This window comes from Miniopterus schreibersii (genome assembly GCF_964146895.1).
Source record: "Miniopterus schreibersii genome assembly, chromosome: 8".
NCBI lineage: Eukaryota > Metazoa > Chordata > Mammalia > Chiroptera > Miniopteridae > Miniopterus > Miniopterus schreibersii.
In genome coordinates this window covers 25,260,743-25,288,179 of record NC_138109.1, presented here as the reverse complement: position 1 = coordinate 25,288,179, position 27,437 = coordinate 25,260,743, and the positions used below count along the sequence as shown (strand labels likewise).

The 27,437-nt window shown below is 51.3% G+C and overlaps 1 protein-coding gene across 1 annotated transcript in view; it reads right to left on the bottom strand.

Moving 5' to 3' along the window:
- Positions 1-27,437, bottom strand: part of SZT2 (SZT2 subunit of KICSTOR complex) — a 48,115-nt gene that overhangs the window by 11,550 nt on the left and 9,128 nt on the right. The window contains exons 4-53 of the mRNA XM_081144079.1: positions 27,207-27,377; positions 24,665-24,796; positions 23,772-23,913; positions 23,264-23,370; positions 19,153-19,363; positions 18,767-18,937; positions 18,088-18,322; positions 17,789-17,918; positions 16,887-17,029; positions 16,493-16,645; positions 16,238-16,352; positions 15,825-16,042; positions 15,534-15,749; positions 15,063-15,141; positions 14,779-14,873; positions 14,355-14,523; positions 14,052-14,166; positions 13,836-13,949; positions 13,451-13,621; positions 13,189-13,283; positions 12,836-12,959; positions 12,566-12,730; positions 12,275-12,479; positions 11,879-11,994; positions 11,514-11,760; positions 10,877-11,018; positions 10,658-10,750; positions 10,424-10,502; positions 10,027-10,320; positions 9,729-9,870; positions 9,443-9,550; positions 9,292-9,355; positions 8,877-9,062; positions 8,347-8,514; positions 8,173-8,260; positions 7,980-8,051; positions 7,598-7,799; positions 6,688-6,787; positions 5,849-5,978; positions 3,673-3,825; positions 3,487-3,589; positions 3,293-3,398; positions 3,095-3,206; positions 2,350-2,468; positions 2,075-2,239; positions 1,719-1,803; positions 1,403-1,567; positions 1,148-1,315; positions 657-790; positions 59-225 (exon numbers count right to left, since the gene is read on the bottom strand). Of these exons, the coding sequence (XP_081000205.1) occupies positions 59-225; positions 657-790; positions 1,148-1,315; positions 1,403-1,567; positions 1,719-1,803; positions 2,075-2,239; positions 2,350-2,468; positions 3,095-3,206; positions 3,293-3,398; positions 3,487-3,589; positions 3,673-3,825; positions 5,849-5,978; positions 6,688-6,787; positions 7,598-7,799; positions 7,980-8,051; positions 8,173-8,260; positions 8,347-8,514; positions 8,877-9,062; positions 9,292-9,355; positions 9,443-9,550; positions 9,729-9,870; positions 10,027-10,320; positions 10,424-10,502; positions 10,658-10,750; positions 10,877-11,018; positions 11,514-11,760; positions 11,879-11,994; positions 12,275-12,479; positions 12,566-12,730; positions 12,836-12,959; positions 13,189-13,283; positions 13,451-13,621; positions 13,836-13,949; positions 14,052-14,166; positions 14,355-14,523; positions 14,779-14,873; positions 15,063-15,141; positions 15,534-15,749; positions 15,825-16,042; positions 16,238-16,352; positions 16,493-16,645; positions 16,887-17,029; positions 17,789-17,918; positions 18,088-18,322; positions 18,767-18,937; positions 19,153-19,363; positions 23,264-23,370; positions 23,772-23,913; positions 24,665-24,796; positions 27,207-27,377 (7,184 nt within the window). The remainder of the gene's footprint in view (positions 1-58; positions 226-656; positions 791-1,147; positions 1,316-1,402; positions 1,568-1,718; positions 1,804-2,074; positions 2,240-2,349; positions 2,469-3,094; positions 3,207-3,292; positions 3,399-3,486; positions 3,590-3,672; positions 3,826-5,848; positions 5,979-6,687; positions 6,788-7,597; positions 7,800-7,979; positions 8,052-8,172; positions 8,261-8,346; positions 8,515-8,876; positions 9,063-9,291; positions 9,356-9,442; positions 9,551-9,728; positions 9,871-10,026; positions 10,321-10,423; positions 10,503-10,657; positions 10,751-10,876; positions 11,019-11,513; positions 11,761-11,878; positions 11,995-12,274; positions 12,480-12,565; positions 12,731-12,835; positions 12,960-13,188; positions 13,284-13,450; positions 13,622-13,835; positions 13,950-14,051; positions 14,167-14,354; positions 14,524-14,778; positions 14,874-15,062; positions 15,142-15,533; positions 15,750-15,824; positions 16,043-16,237; positions 16,353-16,492; positions 16,646-16,886; positions 17,030-17,788; positions 17,919-18,087; positions 18,323-18,766; positions 18,938-19,152; positions 19,364-23,263; positions 23,371-23,771; positions 23,914-24,664; positions 24,797-27,206; positions 27,378-27,437) is intronic.

Sequence of the window (27,437 nt, the reverse complement as noted above, 5' to 3'; positions counted from 1 at the left end):
AACACCCATCTGTGATTTCACACCACACCCTCCCCTGACACAGCACACACAAACACACCTCTGTCTCGGGGCTCCAGAATCTGGGCCTGATGCCCGCTCAGTTCCACCTGGAGTCCGAACATTTTCAGTTTTGTGACGCCTCCGGCCTCTAGTGTCTTCTGGCCGATCCAGGACAATGTCATCAGTTGTTTTTGGGGAACCCAAGTCCCCAGATTCTGTTTTATTCTGGAGGCAATGCAGTGAATGAGGAGGGGCTACTGGGAAGGGGAAGAGGGTAGAGGATGGAGGCATCATGGGATGGTAACAAGAGCCGGGAGGATTTGGAGGCCCAGGTTCAGGCCCTGGCTTCACTGATGGCTGACTAAGCAGCCCTGGGCAGGATACTCAACTTCTCTGAGCCCAGCTGCCTCACTGGTAAAGCCCTGCTTATCTTGCAGGTTGTGGGCATATGGTAAGAAAAGTAGAAGTGAAGGCACTTAATAAGCTGAGGCTCTCTATCAGTGAGAACTGGTCACACTGTGTAAACTCCTAGCCAAGGACAGAGTAGTTTTGTATAAAATGTGAGGCAAGGCCTGCAGGGGAGTGCAGGGGAAGTTAGGAGGCAGGCAAGAAAGTATAGAGGCCAACTTCATCACTTCCTCCTATTCTCCCATTACCAGCATATCCCAGAAGCTACGCCGGCTAGCTTTGCTGGGAGGAGTCACAGGCTCCCCAGGGACAGGCCCAGGGGGAAAGGTGCTTGCTCGGCCTGCAGGGCTCTTGGTGTCCAACGTCCCACTCCTGAGACTTCCTGTGGACACCAGACAATACAGATTTCTGTTACTAACCATCAATCCCCATTCCAGACAACCTAGCCCCAAGGTATGACAGTGACTTGACACTTTCTCTACCAGTTAGTGAATGGCAGTATGTGCAATTGAGCGTGACTGCAGGTGTTTGTATGAAGTGAGTTCCTGATATTTCCCTCTCTAAGTGGGTGACCCTAAGCATGGGTACATTTCTGCTGGTGACTTGCTGGCACAGGGAAGGGAAGGGACAACTGTGAATGTGTATTTCAGATGGGGCCTCTGTGATGTCTTCCCACCTTTGTACCCTCACTGAACCACCATCTTGCCTGGATCTGTGACATTCTCTGGCCCCCACATACCTGGGGACATGTCCTCTGTGCACAGGGAGGCTGGCAGCAGCCGCAGCTCCATGACGGCATCAGCCAGGGCCTGGCGAGCTGCTCCTCGGAGCTTCTCTTCCAGCTGCACTATACTGATATTCCCTTTTTCCCACACATCCAGTCGAAGCCGTGGGGCCCCACTCTGAGCTGGAGGAAAGAATGGGGGTCAATTGAGAGTGTCCCTGTTTCCTACAGCATTAACTGAACACCTCTCCCCTGACAAAGCTGCCCCACCTGAAGAACTGTCCGGCATAACTGGGCAGCGAGTGACCTGGGTCAGTTGCTCAAATTCCTCCTCTTGCAGTAGATCTGGGGGCCCCGGAGAAGAGGGGGGCCATGACACCAGTGAGATGGGGGCCCCTCCCTCATCCACAAAGGCTAGAGTGATGCAGGCGACTCCTGGGTAGAAATCCACAGGACAACTCAGGTCTGGGACTTCCAGACCCCCTTTCCTACCCTCAACCCCCCTTAACAGCAAGGATGGGAAACGCCCTCTGAGCCACCAGACAGGAAAGGGCGTTCCCACACCTGGTAGTGCCCTACACTGTACCTTTGCCACCAGTCCCCTGTCCACCAGGCTTGTTATACAAGTAAATGTCCAAGTCGGGGAGGCTGCCCTGTGGTGGGAGTGGATGCTGGGGAGAGAATAGCCACAGAGAACTAAGACTAGGCAAATGGACAAAAGCCATCAGGGAATGGGTGTCCACAGTGGGAAATGGGGAGCACAGAAAGACGCAGGCAAATAACAAAGGTGTACATAGGGGAGGGAGAAGGGGGTATACACAGGTCCATGGGCAAAGATATACATGGGGCATCTGCATAAAACAGTTACACAGTAAGGGTGTGTGTGTGTGGTGGGGGGGCTTGGGTGCATGTGGGTGTGGAAAGAAGTGGGTGAAACCTCACCTGAAAGTGGTTCCGGCCATTGCTGTCTGTGTACTTGGGGGAGTGCAGGAAGATGAGCAGGTTTTGCCGCAGGTACCAGGCCAAGGCAGGAAGCCAGGGCCTGCAGAAGAGGGGTAGGGCCAGGTGCAACACCTCTGAGGGGAGACTTCCAGGGGGCTGGATGAACTGCAGAGAGTGGGAAAGGGAGTCATAGCTGGATGAAGAGGTTCTGGCCATGACTGTCCTGCACCTGCGGCTGTGCCAAGGAGGATGTTGGAGTCTGTGAGGGAGCTGACCTCCACATCAGCTGGTGTCAGCTTGCAGTTCCGAACAAGCATGACTGTGATGACGTCCAGAGTGGCCTCATCCAGGCGCCGACACAGAACCCGCACCAGCTCATCTGTGATCTCTGGACCTTGAAACAGCCGTGGTGGGAAAGTGGAGACCCTATGAAGGATCTGGCTACCCCCAACCAGCCCTTAAACCCAGACTCAAACATTCTCCCACACGCTTAAGGCAGCCAGCACTAGGTTCTAGTTCTGCCAAGCTACTCATTGTGTGACTACGGACAAGTAAGTTTTACCTCTCAAAGCCTCAGTTCCCTTAGCCATAAAATGGGAATAATAACAACATCTACCTCATATGTAACAAGCTTAGCCCAAGACCTAGTACACATTGATTGAGCCATAAATATTAGCTGGAAAATCCATTTGCCTAATAGACTCCTCAGGCTTGACATATCTCAAATCAAACCCATCATCTTCACCCCCAACTTGCCCCTGGTGTCCAGCCAGTGGGGCCACCATCTATCCCTAGTCACCCAGAATAGATACCCGAATGTCAACTTTAATGACCCCCCCCTTCCCCAAGCTGCATTTCAATCAGCTATAGGTCCACCCCCGAGTATTACAGCAGCCTATCCTTTCCCATCCAGTTCCTACTTGAAGAAAGCCCAGAGCACAGCATGAGCGCTCCAGGAGAAGTCCCAGAGAATTCTGGAACCTCATCTGGTCACTCCTAGCCTCTCCTTGCAGTCCTTACCAGCCTGCCCTACCCCGTGCACCAGCAGCTGGATATGTCTGTCCACCTGGCCCACAGGACGAGCAGCATCTGCACCGCGGCTGGAAGCCAAGTCGAGGGGAGAACGAGGACCCTGTAGGAAAATTCTGGTCAGGGCCTGGCTCCAGGGAGCAAAGTCTGAGGGAGCACAGGGCATCAGGGAGTGAAGGTGATACATGCCGAGGCTTCCTCAGAGTAGATGGGCTCCTGGCTTCGGGACAGAGCTAGAGAGGGCGGCAGAGTATCACCTTCCCATGGCCGCTCACTGCAGGACGTCTCCAGGAGCCTGGAAAAGAGAGGCAAAGTCTTTGGACATATCTCCTTCTGCGCCATCCATGACTCACGCTTTACCCGTCTTCTCAGGGCCCACATACCGAAGATAATACACGGCCTTCGTTGCTCGCTCCTGATAAACAAACATATTCTTCCGGTTCACCACGGAAAAGGCATTGAGCACAGAGCGCAGGGCCTGGATGGCTGTGGGAGTGACGAGGGCTCAGGGAACTCCCTTCTCCAGATCCCCTTCCACACTCCACCTGCCCTCTCATGCCATCACATACCACGAGACACCCCCATGCTGGGCCCCATTTTGAGGCGTGAATGGACTCGAATCACGGTTCCCCACACAACGTCACAGGAGAAATGGCCAGGCACAAACTGCATTGTGGCTGCTAGGTACCCTCGGGGTGCACAGCTCTCATCAGCAGCATAATCTGATACGGAAGAGGGAGACAGTGGATCAGAAATGGGATACAGCCCTCTGCCCTCATAGACTTCTCACCTGTGAACTGATCTACTCATTCTCACTCCCCTGGTTCCTCGGCCCTGTTACCCTGCAAGGGAAAGATGGTCTTTTGGGTATTAAGGCAGGACTATGCTCTTAGGAAGACAGGTCATAGCACAGAGGTTTTCAGAACTATGCTAGGGAGATGTGGAGAAGGAGCCAAGAGGTGTCAGCAGAGGCAAAGCATGAGAAAATCCTGTAGATAATGCCATAACACCTTGATCCTGTCACAATATACATCGTATGTAATACACATCCCATCTGTGTACCCATTGGGAGTTGCAACAATAACCCCATTAAAGCAAGAGTATGACTGCTTACACACACACGCTGCAGAGTGGGGAAAACTGTGTCCTGTGCTTTTGGAGGACAGCTATCCCAAAGCAGTATACAAGAGCCCACAACCACAGTCTAATGCCTTGTCTGACCCTTTCCAGGTTGCCATGGAACCTTCCAGTAGCCCAAAGGTGGCAATTTGGCTTCCCAGAGAAGCTGCTGTCAGATGTGAGCAGTGCACAGGAAACCCAGGAGGCTGCAGAGTCTGGAATGGAATGCTGGTTGCTATGGGTTTCAGCAAAACCACATGGAGAGACTAAAATGAGAAAGGGCTCTGCCTAGCTTTGCCTGGTCTTACATCTCAGGCTGCTGGAAGTCACTGAGAAGTAAAAGTGCTGGGCTGCCCTAACTCACGCTCAATTTGCAGAAGACACTGTCAAAACCCTGGGAAGCCCTCTAATTGCAGGAATTCTGCTTTGATATGGAATACATCCCAGGATGTGCTGAGAGATGCACTCTGGAGCTGTCAGGAAGGTTCGTCTACAGACTTGCTGAGAATGTTAAAAATAAGAAGTGGTCTGATTTTACTTTTAACCAGAAGGGAGAACTGCAAAGGAATGGCAAGATTTGGCTTTCCTCTAAGACAGCCAATTTTCAACCTTTTTCATCTCATGGGACACTTAAACTAATTACTAAAATTCTGTGGCACACCAAAAAATATTTTTTTTATGATCTGACAAAAAATAATAGGTATAATTTTGACTCATTCACACCAGATGGCTATTGTTGTGTTGGTTCTTGTCAGTTTTTAGTTTGATAATCTAAGGGAAAAGAGGTCAGTGCCTCTGACTAGATAGTCAGGTATCCCATGTTTTAAAAACTTGTGGCACATCAGTTGAAAATCACTGCTCTATGAGTTGGGGTGAGAAGTGCCCAGGAGTAAAAGAAGGGAGCAGAAGTGCGGAGACTTCGGTTACCATCTCAGTGGATTACCATGTTTCCTAACCATGAACAGAAATCCCAAAGGGGTCCTGTGCCTGCCTGTCTGGAGGGACAGCCAATCAGAAGGCAAATCCTCCCTGGGGCGTCAGGCTCTGCTCGTCTGGTCTTCTCTCACCTGTCAACTGGCCTACTGTCCCCCACCCCCTACCCTTTGGCACTTCTATTACCCTGCAGGAGAAAGACGGTCATTTTGGGAAACAAGGCAGGGCCAGGCCCTTAGGAAGACAGGTGACAGCCGGTGCCCCTTCAATGGCCCCTCTCTCCAGTATTCTTCAACCTCTCCCTTTCTACTGGCTCTTTCCCTGTGGAACATAAATGTGCTCAAGTCTCCCTACCATATTTTAAATTTGCTGCCTTGACCCCCATTTCCCTTAGTGCCTGCCATATCTATTTCATCTCTCCCTTCACTGCCAAGCCACTTGAAAGAGCAGTTATTCTGTGTTCCACCTATCTAACATCCGTTCACTTTTCCATTTCCTCTGATTTGTATTCCCATCTCTCCACAGAAAGTCACTGAGGAACTTGAAATAGCCATATCTAGTGATCCTTTTGGGTCCTCTCCTCCTCGCTCTCTGTATTACTTGGCACCGATGAGCAAGTAATAGTGACTCTGCCCTCAGCTTCTCACCAAAGTCTCTGATAAAGGACAGGAAGACTCCTGGGTGGAACCTCACCATCGCTGGTCAGTGGTGCCCGCTGACGGGAGTGGAAGGGGGTCTCACTGCGCCACAGGTCTTCTTCACTCTCAGCCACCAGAAGAGAGTTACACACGTGACTGTCATGAAGGTCCTGAAGAAGCAGCCGCTAGGAGAAGGAGCAAGGTATCAAGGAACTGAAATAGTCCCTCATAAACTGGTGGTGAAAGGTGATTGAAGGCCAGAGAGAATGCTCATTATCACGGGGGTCAGAGGTCAAAAAGGGCATCAGTAATCACTGGGAGGTCAGAGATGGTATCTAAGTCACCGGGCTCAGGGCTCTGAGCACTGGACCCCAGTTAGGAACACTTGTTCCTCCTTTTTGCCAGAATCTGTTCACCATCCTTCAGGTCCTAGCTTAAAAATCACTTCTTCTAAGAAGCTTTCCCTGACACTTCAGATGGTCAGATCCTGTTATATGGTTTTATAGCCATCTCTACTTTTCCTCTGCAGAAGTCTTCACAATTGTAATGAAAATAATTTGTGTGATTTAGTTGCTCAATGGATACAAGCCCCACTGGATACAAGCCCTAGGGAGTCAGCTTTCTCTCCTGCTCATCATTATATCACACCGCAATGAGAGGGAACACCTCATAGTCCCTGGGAGGGTATGAGAGGAACCCATAGTACTGGGGATGGGGATTAGGGAGAGTTACCTAGTTTGTGAGGAGTCTGGGGAGAGGAGGCATCCCAATAAATGGGGGGGGGGGCGGTCAAAGAAAACATCCAAGATGGATCAACAGCCTCTGAAAGTCAAGGTCCTGAAAATTCCTTCCTCACTGGGGCTGTGACCATGCCTGGAGAGCCCTGCCCCTTACCTGGTTGACCTCCCTGCAGATCTCCCCAACTCGCCTCACCAGGAACTGCTGAAGGTGGCGGCACTCGGTGCCTGGCCCCCCGTCTTCCCGAACAAGGCTCCTAGGAAGAAGGAATGGATCAGACACAGAATTGCAGTGAGGAGGAAATTGTGGGGGGAGGGTCATGGGAGCTGCGCCAAGAGGAACCATGAAAAGGAAGTAGGATTGAACAAAGGAAAGTAAATATGATAGGAAATGGGAAACATGGAATTCTCAGTAGCAATTCTGGAAGCCTAGCTCCATGCCTCCTCATCAGCCTCCATATGGGTACCACCCTGAGGCTTCTGTCATGCGGCTCACCCTTTCTTTATTCTCCAATCTTCTTTATCAGAACAATGGCCTTCCCCTCTCTCAACCCCACTTCTGCGATCAGAGCAGTATTTAACCAGAGGCCTAGGTATGAATCCAAGCTCTGCCACCCACTCTGACCTTGGGGAAGTATTTAACTTATCTGTGCTTGAGTTTCTTCATTCATAGTAATACTATAAGCATACTAATATTTTGTAGAGCTATTATATAAAGTAAGCTGATCCAGATAAAACACTTAACGGTGCTGGCCACTTAGTAAGCACTTGTTAAATATTGCCTATTAGTCCTTATTTTTATATATCAACTTTCTGAAGCTGTTTTGAACAGAAGATTCTTTTAATACCCAGCGAGGAGCCAAAATCCCCATTTAGGAAAGTAGAGTGACATCCTTTGCTACTAGCTGTGGGAAGTGGTCAGGATCCCCCAAACTTAGAATAAAAGTCAGACCCCTCCCAAACCCTCAGTCCCCTGTCTTACCGTTTAACAACCTTCAAGGGGGGATATGTAGGACCAGGGACAAAAGGCTAACAGAGTCAGGGTGCGGGCCCTAGCTCCTGCATACCGTGCATGTGCATACACTTCCACACGATCCTGCAGTATCCGGACGATGAGCCAGAAGTCAGGCAGGCAGGGCCCAAGGAGGCCTGAGAGCGAAGGCTGTGGAGGTGTTGGTCCAGTTGCGGTCCGCAATGTGAAGGGGGCCTTCTCACCCAGGGTCTCATTGGGACCCTCACTGTCAGAGCCACTGCTGCCACCATCATAACCTGTGTCAAATGTGCTGAAGTTCAACCCCATTCTTAGGCTCATCTGAGCCTCCAAAGTATATCAGGCTTGATGGCTCCTTCAGGTTAGTCCCTTCTGATGCCCCATTCCCAGACCTTCCCCTGTGTGGCCCTAAGTCCACTTCCCATCAGCTCAGAGTCCTTGACCCTGCCCCAGCTTACCTAGGTGGTCTGAGTCCATACTGCCCTGACTGGACATGAGGCTTAGTCCCCGGCTGGGCCTAGGCTGGCTTCCTGGGAAGACAAGGAAAATAAATACCTGAAGCTCCTCTCAATCCCACTTAGGACAGCCTTTCAAAAACGGAAGCAGGTCCAGGGATATACAAGTCCTGGGTTGTCCCCAGACTTCTCTTACCTCCCTGTGGTAGGCTGGGCAGACTGATGATGGAGGGTCCCTCAGAATCCTCTGGGGAGCCAGGGACTTGGGGACTGGCTATCAGGGCCTGAGGGGAGGAAATCAGGACTGAGTCAAGGCCCCACACCCACCCTACCCCTCTGCCATTCCCAGGTCAGCCCAGGAAAGACTCACCTCCCCTTCGACGCCTTCAGCCTTATCCTCATGGCTGTGCCAAGCCCAGGCCGCTGAAGGGGGCACCCCATGGGACCCACCTGGCTGTTGGCCAGCTGCCACAAAGAAGAAGCCACTATCAGGGTCCTCAAGAAGAACATGGCCAGGAAGGTGGAGGCGGCGGAACTCCTGAAGAGCAGGGGCCGAGGTCACAATTTAGGCAGGAGCATCCCACCTTATTCGTGGCTTCCCACACTTCCTTATCAGACCCTCACAACTGCCTCATGAGCAGGCACTAGCATCCCCACTGCTGCAGTACGAAGAGGTTCACTGACTTGTCTAAGGTTCAGTGGCCCAGTGGCAAGGTTGGGAGCTGGGTCTCTTCCCACTTGGGCCGCCAGGTGTGGGGTAAGGGGCAGATGATATGGTGACGGGGTGGGCAAAAGGGTAATCAATGGATTCAAACCAAGAGAGGGACTTCCAGTTCTGTATCTGGAGTCCAGGGAAGAATGGTGCAAAGGTGACCAGGGAGTGTTCTGAGGGCAGCCTACCTCCTTGAATTGTGTGAGGGAACGCTCTGGCCCAAACACAAAACTCAGTGGCAGAGTTTGGCGAAGGCAGGTGGAACGTCCAGGAGAGCTATGGATGTGGGCAGCCACTCGGTGCAGGGCAGGGCTCTGGGGGATGCCCCCTCTTCGGAGTGCCCCCACCATCTCATCCTCCAGCAACCAGCGGATCTACAGAGGACAATCCAGAAAGTGGCAAAGGGCACCTCCCCTGCTGACTGGGGCATCACCTCACTCCAAGACTAGAAGACACTAGAAAATACTCTGCCTCACAGACTGAAGAAGGCCTCATTTTGATCCCAGGATAAAGGGGGTGCCTTACCCCACTGATATGATGAAAAGAGCATCAGTTACAGGGTTGAGGGGCTGTCGCTTAGGTTGGGGGAGGGAAGGCTCTCACCTCACTCATGGTGGTCTCAATGGCCAATCTGTGAGGTGTGGCCAAATTAGATAGCCCTGGGTGCCTAAGTGGAAGAAAAGTTTAGATACTGGTTTCCAGAAAAGGAAACTGAAGGGGAGCAAGGAACTCTGAGAGAGAGAAAAGGAAATACCTGTCTTCTTCTGGGGGTGGCAGGGAGGGCCCCAGGCCATCATCTGACCTTAAAGATGATGGTTGCCCTGGGGATCGTGGGAATGAAGCACTACTCTCAGATGTTGACCTGAACAGAGTAGGAGCAAAGGTTGAAGGTTAGCAGCTAATATCCTCCCAAGACCTCCTCAGCTCTCCTTTCTTGAAATATTTCAGGCGTCCTTAGTCCTCAAGTGTCCCTAGATTCCTTAATGGTTCCCCTGCCCCAACAAGGTTCCCAGGTCCCCCCAACAAACATGTCACCATACCGGTGGTGCTGAGGGTCTGAGGTTGGAGGAAGCTCCACTTCCAGCGGCAAGGTCAGCACAAAGACATCCAAAGTGACACTGAGGTCCCTCAGGGGAACTCGGCCCCCAATCGGGGGACCCTCCAGACTGGAAAGCACCTGGCCTGGGAAACGGGGGAAAGTTAGGGGTTACTGGGAACCCTAGGACAAGCAGATTCCAAGTTCTCCGTGCTAAAGAGTTATACCCAAAGACTCTTGCCCAAGCAGGTAGACAGGCTGCACTGGGACCTGGGGCCCTCCCCTAGGCACCCCCAACTCACCCAGGCACGTGGGCAGGCTGCACACAGGCACTGAGCTGTGCTGCCCACGCAGCCGCACGGAGCATGTGAGGTGCAGGAAGAGTGGTGGCAGGTCATGTACAAGGCTCTCAGGCCCTGTGGGTGAGTCACCCCCCAGGATACTGAAGGAGTCTTCATCAGGGTTCACAGTGTCTGCGTCTGACAGTGAGGTGGAGTCCAGCCCAGCAGGCCCTAGGTCCGGTTCACGGCTCTCACAGTATTCCACCTCCAGTTCCGGGTCACTCTCAGTGACCACACAGCAGGCAGATGTGTCTCCTAGAAATGCATGTCTCATGGTTAGTAGGAGAGGCTGGCAGTGAGGGCCCCTGAATTCTGGCTTGAAGCAGCCTTCCCCACCTTGAGCCAGTTGCCCACACACCTTCTTCTCCCATGAGCTCAGCCTCTGAAAACTCCAGGTCACTGATTTTTCTGTCTACAGTGTCCCGGGGGCCCTCATCCTGGGCAAAAAAAAGAGACAGCTTGATCCAAGGCAGAGCAAGAGCCACAACCCAGCCTCAGGGAGCCAAGAGTCAAGAGGATCCAAGTGGGCCAAGTGGAACCTCCGGGGCTACAGGTTGGGGTTAGGAGAAAGGTAAAGAAGAAAGCTACTTACCTCTCGCCTGCTGGATGGAGGGCAGTAGAAGAAATAGTGGGGATTGGAGGGCACTGTGCGGAAGTGGAGACCACTGATCTCCAGGAACTTCTCCTGTTTGGGGGTTAGGAGGCTATGTCAGTCATCCCTCAAAACACAACAGACATCTATACACTCATAACCCAGGAGAAAACATTAACCCCCTGCAGAGGCAAGACTCTGCTCCTCTTCTACCCTCACCTGGATGAGGCTATGAAGGGCATCATGCGCCTCTCCTCTGTGCTGGCAGACGTCTGTCAGAGAGATCTCCAGGCCAGGGTCTGGATTGCCAGGGACACGGGTGCTCTGAAACTCAGGTTCGCTCAGGTCCTCGGTCTCTATGCTGAGTGGTTGGGGTGGGGGGCATTAAAGTTTTAAGAACCACCAAGTCCTAGAGGAGCCTGCTTCCCAAATGGAAGCAGCACACACCTGTCTCTCTTTGTCTCTAGGAAGGTGAGCTGGGGACTCAGCAGTGGGCAAAATACAATTTTTGTCTCCATGAAACTCAAATTAGTTTGGGGGATCATTACTATTATATGAATATGAATGTTGTCGGAACAGCTTCTACTTTCACTGACAGCAACTGGCAACTCCCTACCCCTAACCCAGCTCAGTACTCCACAACAGAATAGGAGATGGGGAGAGCCAGGAGGGAGAATGCTCCCCAAGCCAAATGGAAGAAAGAAGTCTGGGCAGGAGGCAGGAAGCCAGCGACAAAGCACTACTGCCTGTCCGGTGCTTGGGTGCCACCTTGCACAGCCATTCCCTGGGGTCGGAAGGTCCCACTTTATTGGGACTTTGTATGCCCCCTTCTACGTTATTCCAGGACAATCCTAACCTGGACTCAGAAGCCAAGACAGCTCGTTCCCGAGGTTCAGGGCCCTCCTCGATGCTGCTGCTGAAGGGACCAGGGCTGAGAGGGCCAGGGCTTGGGGGTACATGAGGCAAACCCCGAGTGTGTCCACAAAGTGCGAGCAGAAAAGGGGTGATGTCTACTTCTTGTAGTAGCTCCTCACAGGCATCCACTGCCATCAGCAGGTCCTGGGAGGTCACAGTCTGTGCTTGCTGCAAGCTCCGGAACAGCCCTAATAGCAGAAGAAGGGGCCATGAAGGTCAAGATCTGGGATTGCCTCCCCAGTCCCAGTCCCTGTCCTGGTAATCCTGTCTCCTCCTTAACACTCCCTCCTGTGGCCACCTGCTCACCACGGACGTAGCATCGCTGAGCATGCTCCTGCAGCAAGGCACAATGGTTGGCTGCCTCCTTGTACCTGGGCTCCATCCAGGCTGAGGAGGGGGAGGTCTGGTCAAGAAACTGAGTCCTAAGAATGAGAGGAAAGAGGGAGCTTGGCCAACTTCCCTAAGTGACACTCCAGACTCACCATCCACCTAACTCCAATGGATCATCCACAGGTTCCCACTGAATGTATTCATGGTCCAGCAAGTTCAACTGATTTGCTGAAGGAAGCCCAGCAAGGAGCTGGCAGGACATGGCTAAGCAGCTGAGCTCCTGCCACTGACCACCAACCTGTCTGTCCACACCTGAGTGTGTACCTGAGCCCTGGCTGGGGGAGGACCCAGATCAACGTTGAGGGCACTCACCGGAAGATGAGATCTCGGGGTGCCTGAGGGGGCTGCATGCCAACCATTTGCTCCCTCAGAGCATCCAGGGCACAGCTATAGATGAAGACAGGACATCGGGTCCGGGGCCCATCTGAACCCTCTGTCTGTGGAGCCTGACGCCCAGTGTAAGCCTGTAAGTCCCGATGGAAGGGTGGGCTCAGCTCTCCTGGATTCTGGGCACTGTCTGTGGGAAGAGGTGTCACATGGTCTTCAAGCCCTCCATTCCCATTCCTGCTCCTGCTTAACTGACTTAAGAGTCAGCAGCCTTACCACAGGCTGGTGTGACACTGAGGACAGGAACCTGGGCCTTTGGAGCCCTGACCCCAGTTTCTCCCAGGTCTTTCAGGCTGGAAGCACCGCTCGAATCACTGAACTTGGGTTTTGTGTCCTCTTGAGCGGGTCCCTCTAGGCCATAGGTGACCAGATGCTGGACATCTGAAAAGTAAAAGAGAGGTATAAATCAGAGCAACCTGGTGGGCCTGTGAGGGAGCTCAGGGGTTTGCATCTGAGGGGCTAGTGAGGAAGGTCAGCGGTTGGTACCTGAGAAGGTAGCTGGGAGGAATGTAAGAAACACATGCTGGGGGGTCACAAGCCTTGCATAGCAGTGCCAATGAGGGGGCTGGGCCGAGATGAGAGGCTTGAGAGTTTCAGGAGGGTCTACATTCTGTAAGAGACACACAAATTAGAGCAATCTATAGGGATGCAAACAACTCCTCCCTTCCTCCACCTTAGAGGGTATAGCTTGTAAGATCCAGAACAAAGGGGAATGACAGTATCCTGTCATTGGCAGGAGGCATCTAGTATCCCAAGTGATGGAAAGCTAGAGTATGAATACGTGGTGACGGAAGGAGGTCAGTACGAAAAAGGGATCAAGGAGATGAATCAGTGCTGACCAGGGTAGGAAGTGCCGAATCTCCAGTGGCCTGAGTGTTGCTGGCTGACGGATCCTTCAGGATCCCATGGCCCCCCACTGGTGGTCCCTCTGGACCTACAATGAGGGTAGAGATGAGTGGAAGAGGGCAGAGCCAGCAGAGAGGCAGGGCTCTGAGGTAAAGAGATGGGAAGGCCAAAAGCCAAAGACAGAAAGCACCTTGTGGGGTGAGAGAAAAGGGGCTGGGCCAGAGTCTGATTTTTGGAAACAGGTGGGGAGCTTACCTGGACCGTAGTGGGTCCGCCGCAGCACCTCACTCAGGAAGGTAGTCTGGTCAGCGGTGCTCAGCGGGATCTCCCGGTCACTTAGCTCCTGCCCCAGGCAGCTGTGCAGCAGGCACAGCACCATGTCGTTGGCGGGACAAGGCCCCTCGGTGAGAGGGACACCCTCTGGCTCTGCCCGACACACACTCCACTCAGCACCAAGAGCCTCCTGCTGCCCAGTGCCCCGGCTCAGCCCTGACCAGCACAGCCCCTCCTGCAGCTCCCAAGCCTCCTCTGGCCCCCATCACTCATCTGCTGGTTCGCAGACTCATCTTCTCTCTATACTCTAATTCACCCAGGCTTGCTGGCCCTCTAGAGGTGTGGGGTGAGTATGAAGTTCACCCACCTCTATAAAGCAGAAGGAAGAACATCTGGAGCTGCTGGCACTGAGGCAACAGTCCCATTAGGTCAAAATGGAAAGGGATCTCATGGACACAGGTGTCTCCTCCCTGGTCCAATCCTAAGAGGAAAGGAAGGAAGGAAGACAATACCCAAATTGAGACCAGATTTTCTCTCTCTGGCTGCTTTCTCCTCTCCCTTTAGGGACCCCTTCCCCACTGACCATCAGAGACCCTTGGCTCTGGGGGCAGGGGACTCCATTCCTTGCTCTGGCACAGCTGTATCAGGTATTCAAAGCTCAGCATGGAGCGTATGCAGGCAGCATCCCGAGGGTGGAGCTAGGGGAGGAATGGCAGAGGTCAGGGGTAAGTCCCTCCCAGCCCCAGAGGCAGGGGCCTCTAGCTCTCAAGGAAGCCCACACAGTCACTCAGAACACACAGAGGGATCAGAGCCCAAAGGCTGTGGTACTCCCAAAGGGATGGCACCCCAGCTGGTAAGGGGTGGGGATACTGCTGAGGTCACTCACAGCTTTAGGGATCTCAGAATATGTCAAGTCCTGGAGATGCTTCCAGCTCTCAGGGCCGGGCCCTACGCGCCCATACTGTGGCTCCACCCACACCTCGGTGACCAGATTGAGCTCTGCATCTCCCTCCAGGGCTTCCACCTCCACATCATTGTCATCATCTGTTGAGAAACTAAAGGAGAAAGGGCCCTGAGCCTGGGAATGAGGAGAGTCTGATCCACAACCCCATGGCCGGAGTCAGTCCATGGAAGGTGGGAAGGCAGTAGACACACAAGGCAGCACAAGTCACATACACCCTTACTAGACCTGCGCCTGCCTGACGAAGCACCTAAAAACAGCACGCCCTGCCCCACCTCCCTCAGGTCTGGGAGACAGAACTTCGGGCGACAGTAGGGGAGAGGAGGCAATTCTGAGGGGTCGGTCTCACCTGTCCTTGGTGGAGGTGGCGTGGGGGGGGAAGAGGACGTACTGGACAACACAGGTGTGCCTCTCTTCCACCGCAGCCTGCCCTGGTGGCGCGTGCTGAGGGCAGAATAGGAGACCCTGGGCAAACCCCAGCCAAGGCAGGGGTCTGGCACTCAGAACTTCAGTCCTCTTGCCACACTGCCCTGGAACTAGCCTCAGGCCCAGCAGTCCCAACCCAGCTAGAGGTCAGTGCCTCTGGGATGGTGACGAACCTTGGTGGGAGGTGTCATGGGGGATGGTACCTACCTGAATGGGAAGCTCCAGCACCATGTTGATGATTCCTTCCCCGCTGCAGGCAAAGTGGAACCCTTCAGAGAGTCGGACTCTGAAGGCCCATAAAGGTGGAGGCAGGGGCAGGATGAGATGGGGGAGAGACGGTCAGAGTACATCCCTGACCCCATGCCACTTAGGCACCCACCTTCCAGCAGCCATCCAGGCACACTTCAGTGCTGGTGGCCTTGCTAGGACCAGTGGTCCCTTGATTGTAACAGGTCAAATTAGAACCAGAGGCCTAAATAAGTAGAGTGGAGGGAGGAGGGTAGAGGGCAGTGGCAGGCCCTGCTCTGTGCTGGATACTCTGCATAACAGCAGCAGCAAAGGGACTGGGCCTTAGAGAGGGGCAGTGTCTAGGGTAGGATTTCTGTCAGGGTCCAAACCCAGAGTCTACACTAGCTCTTTCCCTCCCCCCACATTGTCTGACAGGTTCAGGTAACATACTCAGTGAGGATAGAGAGGAGCTGGGCAATGGCGCTGAGTGGCAGTGCAGGGGCCAGTCCTGATGGGACACTCCAGAGCCAGCGCTGATGGTAGAGGTAGCGGGACAGTGACGCTAGGCTAGAAGAGGCTGAGCGGCCCGATACCAAGGGCAGTGGCCCTGGTGGCTCCAGTGTCAGCAAGAAGGGTGCCCGGTAGTCCAGGGGTAGCTTCTCATACCTGGGAAACAGGAGCAACTCCCAGTTAATCGCTACTTATACACAACTAAGCCCCAATCCGACCCTCTGTACCAACCTGATGAGTAGCTTGTCCAGTGGCTTATGCAGGACCACAAGGCAGGGCCGGTCAGAGAGGGCCTGCTGTGGCCCCAGCAGCGGGGGGGACTTGGAGGGAGAGTTTCCCCCCCCAATACCCCCCAACCCTTTTCGTTTCACTTTGGGTGTTGGCTCCTTGCTTTGTACCCGGTGGGGGAAACGCAGCCGCAGGATCTCTTCCCGCAAGCCAGACACAATCTGAGGGGGAAATGTGATTAGATTCTCCTACTCCCAAATCATCCAGATCTGGGAGAAGGGGCCCACAGACAAGGTGAGAGAACCTTACTTAATCTGGGTGCTCTTCTCTCTATTGGCCTGGCCCTGTGGGTTTGGGGAGGAGCCAGTCTACACTCTAGGCTCCTTGGGCTGGGAGTCAGTCGGGGCCCAGCTCACCTTGTGCCGGGACTGTGCTGGTGTGCCGATAGGAAAACCCAGGCGAAGAACCATGCATGGGGCCTTGGAGATGATGCGAACCATGTAGAAGGAGGAGGGGGGCTGGTCTGGGGCACTGGGGAGAAATGGGAGTCATTGAGCAGCCCTAGGTTGGCTGTAAATGAGTTTAGGAGGAAGAAGGGATGCAGTCTGGGGTTAGGGGAAGAGACACAAGCTGAGGTGGTGGGGGAGGAGTGAGGGGACATCACTGCCCACCTGGAGAGCAGTTTCACATAGGAGTAGCCCTCAACTAGCACGAAGCTGCTCCAGTCCCGAAGCAGAGAGGTGAGCGAGGAGTGTGAGATCCTGCACTGGACAGTGCTGTAGCGCCCATTGCTGCCCGGGGTGTGCAAATGCTTGGGGATTGGTCTGGAAAGAGGGGTAAGTACTGAGGTCAGACCTCCCAGCTCCAATCTTGGGGGAAAAGAAGAGACTGCAACCTCTTTCTTCTAGGACCTGTTTGAGTATATGGGGGCTAAGGCAGGAAGAAAGGGTATAGTTTTTCTTGGCCAAGGTTGATAAGGGCTCATCTGTTGCTCCCCTTCCCCATCTTCCCCGACCCCTCACCCCTGCTCCTCCATCCCTACTAGGGCCCTAAGAGGATACCCACGTGTCGTGCTCCAGGATTAGCACTAGGCGATGCATATGCAGCCAACGCTGCCATGAATTAGCATCCATGGACAGCACTGGCTTCCAGTAGGCAGCAAACTGGGCATGGGATGAGTCGGACCCACTGTGTTGAAGGGAGAGCACCTGGGGATGGGAAGGACAGCCCTATAGGAGCATTTGCAGAAAACCAGGGTACAGCCTCCAGGCAGTGTACAGAACCATGGGGTTCAGAGGGTCAGAGACGGCAGTGGCTTAAGGCTCAAGGAACCTATAATCCAGCCTGGGCTGGAGGCACAAACTGCCTCCAATATAAAGGCTAGATTAGGATGAATGAGCCCAAGGACAGACTGTGTAGCCTTTTAAATCTAATTCCAGGCAAAGGATGAGACCTGCCATGCTTCTATCACTGACTTTGGAGCAAAGCCACTGAGTGTTGGCAAGTCCTGAGATGAAACAATTGCTCACCAGCACAAGCCCCCCAGGCTAGCAATATCAGGCTGACAGCAGGGGGCTGAATGTGAAGAAAGCACAGGACAAAGGAAGCTATGGTCTTCAGGAAATGCAATTCAGGGTGGTTGTTAATGGTGGGAAATAGGTGAAGGTGGCAGGGGGAGGCCAGAGTATGCCAGATGGTGATGGGGCAGGGGTGCTCACAGTCAGCTGGGATACCACCACCTAGGCATTCTATAAGTCTTTACCTCTCACACTTTGGTCTGTTGAGGACAGCCAGCCTCTCTACACATCCTTCTCCTCCCCCGGGGGCTTGGAAGGAGGGAGGAAAATTGCTCTCAAAGCTATCAGGTTCTGGTTTGGGTGCCTCAGACTTGAAAGGGAAGGAAAATGCTGTGCCAACTCAAGTCTGGGTGGGCACAAAATGGGGCTAATGAGATCAGAGCCACTCACCGGGGTGGTGGAGCCAGGAGGAATGTAGAAGAGTGGCACTCCACTCTTGGTGCTGTCCGGAAGTGTGAAATGTTCTGGGACTGAAGAGAAGGACTGGAGGTGGGCTAGCATCTGGTCCGTCTGGTTAATGCTGTAGGACAAGGGCCAATCCTGAGCCAGACCTAACTCTGGTGGGTACAGAGGGGAGCCCTGCATACAAGGCTGGTGCTCAGAGTGACCCTTTTCATCCCCCAAGTTCATATATCTGTCCCTCCACACAACATATGGGGCATCACTCATTGAGCAGTGACCTCACTCACCTCTGAAGCGTGTTCCAGAACCGCCGGATAACGTGGGTGCGATACAGTGAGCGAATGGGTTGCCTTAGTGCACAGGACACGTCATGTAAAATGTCATAGCCACCTTCCATTGTGACTTCCACCCGTGTTCCTCGAGAGCCCTCAGGCTCCAGGGGCCAGGGAGCCATAGCCACATACTCAATGCGCATGTTGTGTTTCCACAGGAGCACCAGCTTCACCTCCAACTGAGACCCTCCTGCAGGGGAAGCAGAGGACTAGTTAGGAGAAGCAGGCACAGGACTCCGGGCCTGGGACTGAGTCCTATCTGAAACCCCCACCTACCTCATGGAACTCTAGCCTGGCCAAAGGTTCCAAGCATGGTTCCATAGATTTCAGGCCCACAGCCTGCCAACTGACACAAACAGAATTTTGCAGTAATCTGAAACAAAGCCAAGTTCAGGATATCACACCACTCTCAGGTGACTCGCCCTAGGCAAAAGGAGATGGAACTGGGCAGATAAATGCTAAGAGAACCAAGTTCTGAAGGCAGCTCAAAACCCACTTATCTCAAATGACAAGCAGATATTTCACTGTGACACTTCTGTGTGTGATACATGTATCCTCTGCTTTGTTCAGCAGGTGTTCCCACACATAAAGTCTGAGAGATTTGTGGGATACAGCAGGGCCTAGTAACCCTTACCTTTGGCTAGTGTGACCTCTCGGACACTGTAGCCCTCTCGAAGCCGTACAGACACGGTGCTGACCAAGTCAGCTGGCACCTCCTTTTCAGTGTGCTTCTTCCGTCGCAGGGCCAAGGCAGGGTTGCTGCTGGCGGAGACCAGGTGCTCATTAAATAGGCGGTGCTGAGAGCCTAGTGAGGATGGGGAAGGGGACAGTGGTTACCCGTAAGTAGAGAGAGATATGGGGCAGGGGCTATGCTGAAATCATGGGGAGAACAGTACCAGGGTAGTTAGCCCCAGTTACACTTTCAGTCCCCCAGGGACCCAAACCCTAGATAGATTCCTGTATCATCTTGGCCCATCTTACACGTCCCCATTCCCACACCTGCCCCAGTCTGCCTCTCACCGCAATAATACTCAGGGTTCAGGGCTTCCCCACTGCGCAGGAAGGAGTAGAGGAGAAATGCCCGGTGGTAGACAGTCAGACCCAAGTTGCCTGGCTCGGGCTCGGGACAAGTGGACAGGTAGGAGCCAAATGTTGCCATTGCGATGAACTTCATCAATTCCACATTGGGTACGTGGCCAAAACTGCAGTCATAAGAGTAAACTCCTCCCACCTGGAAAAAGTGAGCAACTGGAGACCTCGCTCAAAAAGATGCACCAGAGGTCCAGCCAGCGGGGCTCAGTGGTTGAGCACTGACCTATGATCCAGGAGATCTCGGTTCGATTTCTGGTCAGGGCACATGCCCAGGTTGTGGGCTCAATCCCCAGTAGGGGTGTGCAGGAGGCAGCCGATCAGTGACTCTCTCTCATCATTGATGTTCCTATCTCTCTCTCCCTCTCCCTTCCTCTCTCTGAAATCAATAAAAACATATTTTTTAAAAAATTTTTAAAAAGAGGCACCAGAGAAAGAAGTATAACAGTGGCTTATACATGGTGGCTGCTCCCATGCCTTGGACCACAGTGTGGAAAGTGGGCCACTGTTCTCACAGGACAGACCACTGTAACTTTCCTTCCCTGGGCCTTTCTGCCTGAGGCCTGTGCCATCTGGTTATACCATTCTTTCTCAATCAAATTCCAGCCTGCTCAAATTCATTAAAGATTTTGGCAACTGGTTCACTGGCTTTGTGCCACCATCCTGAGAGACTTCAGTGACTCCCTAACGAAGTGTCCTCCCAAACTTTAGGGTGCATATACACACCTGGGGATTTTGTTAAAATGTAGCAGGGCTGGGGTGTGGCCTGAGATTCTGCATTTCTAACAAGCTCCCTGGTGAAGCCAATGCTGCTAGTCTGTGGACCATATTTTGAATACCAAGGCTATAGATCAGAGACTGAAAAACTAAATACAACCCATGGGCCAAATTTAGCCCAACACCTATTTTTGTAAATAAAGTTTTATTGGAATGCAGCCACGTCCATTCATTTCCATATTGTCTATGGCTGCATTCATACTATAAGAGCAGAGCTGAGTAGCTGAGACAACCCTATGGCTTGCATAGAAAAAATACTTACTAGCTGGACCTTTAGAGAAATGTTTGCAGACCTACTTTAGATGATTCATGCAATTCTCTGGCCTCTCAGTTCCTTAACCCTCATTTCCTGGAACTTCATTCCACTCACCTGCCTGCTGGCTAAATGCTGACCCTTGGCTTTACCTGAAGTTACAGGAGTCCCCCCTTATCTGTGGTTTTGCTTTCCGCAGTTTCAGTTACCCACAGTCAACTATGGTCTGAAAATATTAAATGGAAAATTCCAGAAATGAACAATTCTTAAGTTTTAAATTGTGTGCTGCTCTGAGTAGTGTGAGGAAATCTTGCTCTGTCCCACTCAGGACGTGAACCATCCCTTTGTCCAGCGTATCTATGCTGCGTATGCTACCTGCCATTAGTCACTTAGTAGCCATCACGGTTATCAGATCAACAGTCAGGTCTAGTGGTTCAGTACTGAAGTCCTTGTGCTCAAGTAACCCTTATTTTACTTAATAATAGCCTCAAAGATCAAAAATAGTGATGCCAGCAATTCAGATATGCCAAAGAGAAGCTGTAAGGTGCTTCCTCTAAGTGAAAAGGTTTGTATGTATAGAGAAAAACATACTATATATAGGATTCAGTACTCTCTGTGGTTTCAGACACCAACTGAGGGTCTTGGAACACATCCCCTGTGGATAAGGGGGGGCTTCTGTACTTATCTTTGCAATTACATTTGGGACATCCCACTGATTACACACAACCTTATCCCTTTAGATTCCATCCACCCTCCTCCTGCTGCTCTTTGACCTTACTAAGGTTGCCAGGCCTTGAACCTCTGCTCTCCTCAAGCGTCTCAGCAGCCGCCTCATCCTCCTTTTTCAACCAGCGGGACCCTATGTTCAAGCAATTTCATCAGTAACATTTTCAATTCCCTAGCCCTCTTCACTTTTTTTCTGCTTCTGTCTCAAAAACCCAAGTAGGATCTATGTCCCCAAAGTGGATTCCAATGGATCCTAAATGGGAGAAAAACAAAACGTGACACACGGAACCCAAAGTGGATTCCAATGGATCCTAAACGGGAGAAAAACAAAACGTGACACACGGAACCCAGCTAGTCCTTCAGTGCCGTCCTCGGCACTATGCCTCCCTCCCACTCTGGCCTCCCTGCACGTGCAGTACTCATCTTCACCTTCTACTTCAGAGAGAAGTCGCAGGCCTTTGGTAGAATTTATCTACAGCTTCACTTCAATTCTTCTAGTTTCCAAGAAAGACCTGACCTTCTCCTGCTCCTCAAATGTTTCTTAAACCAACTGCCCTCCTGTCAGTTTAGGGTTTTTACTCCATCAGGCTTCCTTTTCTTTCCCTTATTTTCAAGCCCGGTTTACTATGGATCCTCAGAAACGTGCTTAAGTCTCTAGCTTAAAAATCAAAACAAACAAATAAACAAACCACAGTAAAACTCCCCCTCCTTCCACCCTGTACTTCCCTCTGGCTATCATTGCCTCTCACTCCCCACATGATCTGAATAGCCAAATTCCTTGGGTCAACACTTGTCTCTACTTCCTTCTCGTCTATCCACTCTTCAACCCACTGCAATCATTTCCCTCACCACCTCTTCACTGAAATGGCCTAAAAAAGATCCCTGTGACCTCCTAGTCACCAAGTCCAAAGAGCACTTTTCATTCCTCATTTTACATAATCTTTCTGCTGCAACTCACACTGTTAACTACTCCTTTCCTCCCAAAACTCATAATTCTCTGACACCAGACTCTCCTGGTTCTCATCTGATTATTTCCCTTCATTGTATGCTGAGCCCTCTACCTATGAAAGACCTTTAAATACTAGTGTTCCCCAAGGTTCTTCAGGGACCCTCTTCTCTACTCAATTATCATCTGTAGGCTGACATCTATCTCTCAACTGGTGCTGTCTCCTGAGTATCAGATCTGCATATCCAGCTGCTAACTGCTATGAATAGCAGCCATTTATCAAGTAATTATGCACTACATTAAGCACTTTAAATGCATCCTCTCACCCAATGAGGTAGGTACTATTGTAATCTCCATTTACAAATAAATCCAATCAAGAAGTGAAGTGATGTGCCCAGTGTCACATCACTAGTAAGTAGAGCCAGGATCAGGCCAGGCATGCCTCACTCCAAAGGCCATGTTCTTAACTACAGTCCTGTTGACCCATCAAATGCAACATGCTCAAACCTGGATTCATCTTGTCCTCAGCGCACCCCAACCGCTTCTCCTCTGTCTGCTCTGCCAGCTACCTGACCACCACTGAAGTCAGAGGCCTGGAGACATCCTTGACTCTTCTTTCCCCTTCTCCTCGCCCCTTGCGAATGGTAAGTCATGGGGACCTCTCTCTTCATTTTCTCAATCCTGTCCTTTTCTCTCTTACCCTAATTCCCCTAGCTTAAGCCCTAATCCTCTCACCCACCTTCGCAATGAATAGCCTTCTTGCATCCATTCCTGCCCTTTACCCAGCATCAAGAATGACCTTAATTAAACACAAACCCAACTACTGACTTTCCTTCTATTTATCTGTGTCACCCACAGAATTATGCTGAAACTCCTTAATACAGCAGAACCAGCTTTTCATGCTCTGGCTATGCTTCCCCTCCAGCCTTGTTTCCCACAGCTCTTTGCCTCCTACCCCACAGTCTATCAATCCAAATCGACTGCAGTTCCCTGAATATACCACTTTCCTCCTCTGCTTAAGCTAGTTTGCGCTGGGTTTCCTGACCCTGGCAAACAAAACAGTAATAACTAATCTAATGGGGCTGGAGCTGACCGCCGGACTTCAAGTGCTGCATCCTTTGTACTGTAATACGTTGTCTCCCACATCCTCAGGAAAGAGGACAGAGACGAGTCCTCTCCCACCACTGACACCTGTCTTGTTCTAGACATGGCACCTCTCCCCACCACACACGTCATTATACTAGTGGCTTTCCCCGGGAAATCATCGCCTGCAAAAAAAAATAACATCCCACTTTGTGAGATGCCACTCTTCCCTCTCCTCCATCCTAGGAAGTCCTCACCTGTACAAAGGAACAAGCCACAGTGCCACTGCGAAGCTGGTTCAGCAACGTCTCACAGACAGCAACATCAGGGACGCTGGTCACCCCATCTGTGATCACAATGATACCTGCAGCAGGAAACATCAGACTCAGACCCAGGGACACTGACCCATCAAAGCCAGGCACTCAACTGGCTGAAGCCCTGAAGACCTCAGTGTCTGCCAACAAATGTGCTTTATAAGTCTCAACACCTTTCCTCTGTCCTCCCCTCCTGCTTCTTCCTCTTGAGTCCTGGATCTCAGGCTCTTCCTGAGTGATGTCCTTGGAGCGCTATCCCTTCCCACTGGGATCCTGATAGTTGTTAGAGCTGTGGATACTCGAGATATCCACTAACACACATTTAACTCTTACAAACAAGAAAGCAGACCCTCTCCTCTGATTCCCTGGAAACTAGCTTTGCTGGTAATGCTCCCTCAATACCCTTCCTGAATTCTATTTCCCCAATCCCACCAGCATTCCTTCTACTGACCTGCACTAGAGTTTGAAGGGAGCAACTGCAGCGCCAAGATGCCCTGACGAATCATACTGACCAGCCCAAGATCAGCTGTCACCATGGAGACTCCCATTTTCCGGCTGGGGGGCTCCCCTGAGTCTGGGGACTGGTCCTCTGCCTGGTCCAAGTTATAGAAAAGACATAATGGGACACACAGCATTGTCGTATCCATAGCAAAGCCCAAATTTACCGCAGCACTGCCCAGGCCAGACAGGCCCAATTATGTGAGGACCCTAATCCCATGACTATGAGCCCTGACTGTGCTCCCCCTCCCAGTGTGTGTTCAAACACTTGCCCACAGATGGACAGGGAGTCCAGTACCATATGAAGCATTAGATTGTACTAGAGCAGGGTTTCCCACCTTTTGCCAATAATGCCCCCTTTCTATATTTTCCACGGCCATTATGAAATATTTTATACACCAATGACACTAAGTTTCAGACATAGAGAACTGCCACCTTCTGGCTACTTCTAGGATATCGAAAGGAATGAGAGTGCATTATAGTAAGCCCAAAGAGCTTTATCCTCAATTGTATAAAATACTAACTAGAAATCAAAGCCACTCATGATCACCTTCTCAGATCCATCAGGGGAGAAGATCCAGGACTATAAAAACACATCAAACAGCCTTCACGTTTTTTCCCAGCGAGACTCTGTATCCTGGCGAGAGTACTGGAGCCCTCCTCCCAATAGGGAACCTGCCGTGGGTACTAACTAGCACTTCTATCCCTGGCTCGCTCTGCCTCTGGCTCTTAGGCCTTTTTTCTGCCCTCTTTCCCCTCTGTATTTGATTGTCCCTCCTCTCTCCCCTCTGTACCTTAACAGCTGCTCTTTCTAAATGGTCTCTACCTACTTTGTCTCCCACATACCTGGCTCTGGGGGTCATACTGCTGCTGCAGCATGGTGGCCACCTTATCCTCAAAGAGACAGAGCTGCTCATATACCTGCTGCAGGAACACTTCCCGCTGGGAAGGGTCTAGAAGGCAGCCCTGGACCAGCACCTGAGAAGCACAAGGCAAAGACCAAGACATGAAGGTCAGGGGGACATTGGTCAGTACCCCTCCTAGTTTCCCTATTTATTCTCCCTCTAGGCAATCCTGACTTCCCACCCAAGCAGGCTAATTCCACAGCCAGTTCCTCCCTCGTCAGAGCATCTACTCCACCAGTCCTCAACCCAAGTATTCCTGCTCACTGCCCCCAGGTCATTAGTCACCTTAATTTGGGTTCACAACCTTCCTCTGCATCGGCCTCCACGCTGCGTTTCCCCACATGCCCACATGGGGGCGCCAAAAGATCTTCCAGCTCCTTGGATCCTGGGCTACCAGACTGCTCCACCTTAGCCTGGCAAAGCCCTTTTCATTCTAACTTATATACATACATACATATATATATATATATATATATATATAAATTCTCGTTGCTTTATAAGCACTACTCAGAGGCTGTCTGGAACTTTTCTCTTTTTTAAGTTCAAAATCATCTTATTCCCCCAATGAATGCTCCTTCCTTCCCTTTACCCTCAGTGATAACTTCCCCGTCAATTGGTCTACAGGAACTCCTAGCTTACTCTAACCCTGAGGGTACACGGCTCTCCAACCCACGGATAGCGCTCTCAGCTTTTGCTAGATGTTATACCTAGGGTGTTCTTGTGCTTCCTTCCAGGCTCTGAAGAAAATATTTCTCCTCCCCTTTTTCCCTAAAGCTAATCTCTCCATCTAATCTTAGATCTTTTGTCTCTCTAATATTTTCATTCTTTCTCCATGGGGTTTCTTTTCTTCTACTTCCAACATAAATAAGTGCCCAGATCCTGAGCTCCCCCCCCCCTTAGCCTTTTCCTGTTCCCCTCTTCTTCCCCCAGGCCCATTACTTTTGTCTTTCTCTCGCCTAAGCTCCAAGGGTCCTTCTTTTGCTTCTATACCTTGTCTCCTGAGCCTACGCAGCCCAGCTGTCTCATTTCTACTACCTTTGTAACTTTCTAAATAAACTTTCTCTTATAATTTGGGGAAAAAAATAATAATAAGTGCCCCTATCCTAAAAATGTTACATAGGGCCACTGACCCCTGTGGTGGCCCTTGGGATCTCTCCTTTTTTTCTCCCTATCAGACTCCTTCAACCTGTCCCACATGCCCACTTCTCCCAACCCCTGCCCTCCTGTGCAACAGCTACCTCCTCATTCCCTACTCAGAACTGGGGAAGAGGTGAGAGGGGGACTCTGTGCCACTCTACATGCCAGACTGTGAGAAGCAAAATAGAATGAGAGGAATATAAAAAGGCAAGAGAGATGTTCAGAGCTGTATTATTGAGAAGAGTGAAAATTGGGTCAACTAGGGTCCAACAATAAAGGTTTCGTTAAATACATAATAATAAAATATTATAAAGTCAAACAGCCATTAAAAGTCATGTTTCTAAAGAATGTTTTGTTTTTCTTTTAATTCTATTATTTTTCAAATCTCCTTCAATGGACATGTGTTTGCCAAACGCAACCAAAGTGTTAAGTGATTACCTAAAACCCATGTTTTCCCTGGCTAGGCTATCAGCCCCTACAAAGTCTGTCCTCTCTCTGGGGACGGAGCCCACGACCAGCAGTCCTAACAGCTGTACCAGGAGAGCCCTTTAATCCAGGGCAGAGAGCTTGGATCCAGGTGAGCACCAATTGCCCTGTATATTTCACACTCAGATGCTGTGACTTGCATCCTTGTCTTTCAAAGCCAGTTGGACAGCTAAGGTGACAATGTAGCCATCAGGCACAGTTTCAGAGGAAGCCCCTACCAGCGAGTCGAGGGTAGTTAAGAGCAGATGAGGGGAAACTGAGCCATGCTTATCTAAGCCCAAAACAGCTATTCCAGTAAGGGACTTGGCCATTCTCCAAAAGCAGTGTTTTGTGATAGCCTGCTTGGGTGTGGGATAAGCCTTGTAATCATCTGTATGGTCAGCATTACACCCAACACTTTATAGGGCTCTCAGGGGAAATGACCCACCTCAGTCCTTGGAAGAAATTATGTTCCTGGATATTAGCTATATTTCAAAATCATAAAACTATTCCTAAAGACCATCTTCTGGGGTTAGTTCCAGGAGTCAGGACACCAACAAACCTGATGAAACTGAAGGTGGGGGGAGAGACACGCAGAAAACAGAAATCCAGTGGCCAGAGCCAGAGATTTACAGGAGGGGTGAGAGGAATTTGTCCAATCAATGCCAACTGACCTAAAGCTTATGGGAAGGCTCTTTAAGACCAGAGGAATTGATTCTTTCCAAGAGGAGAGAGGCTCATAGAGATGACTAAGAAACAAGTTTAAGAAACTCGCAGAGCTGGGGACTGTGGGTGCAGGCAGTGGAGACAGGATAAGGACTTGGTCACAGGGCTATCAGAAATGAGGTCTGAGGTACAAACTTGGAGAAAGGATGCAATACCTGGTGGGACTGCAGGCCAATAATTGAGGAGTAGGCCTGGATAGTTACATAGATCTCAGGCTGGAAGTTGATGCAGGATCCAGGCACTCGGAGGGGCTGGAGCAGCCCACGGAGGAAGCGGGAGAGGGCATGGAAAACTTCATCAAACAAGATCTCCCCTGTGGAGTCATCCTGAGGGCAATGCACACAAAGATCTCTCAAGAGTGAGCAAAGTAGCCATGGACAGAGGCG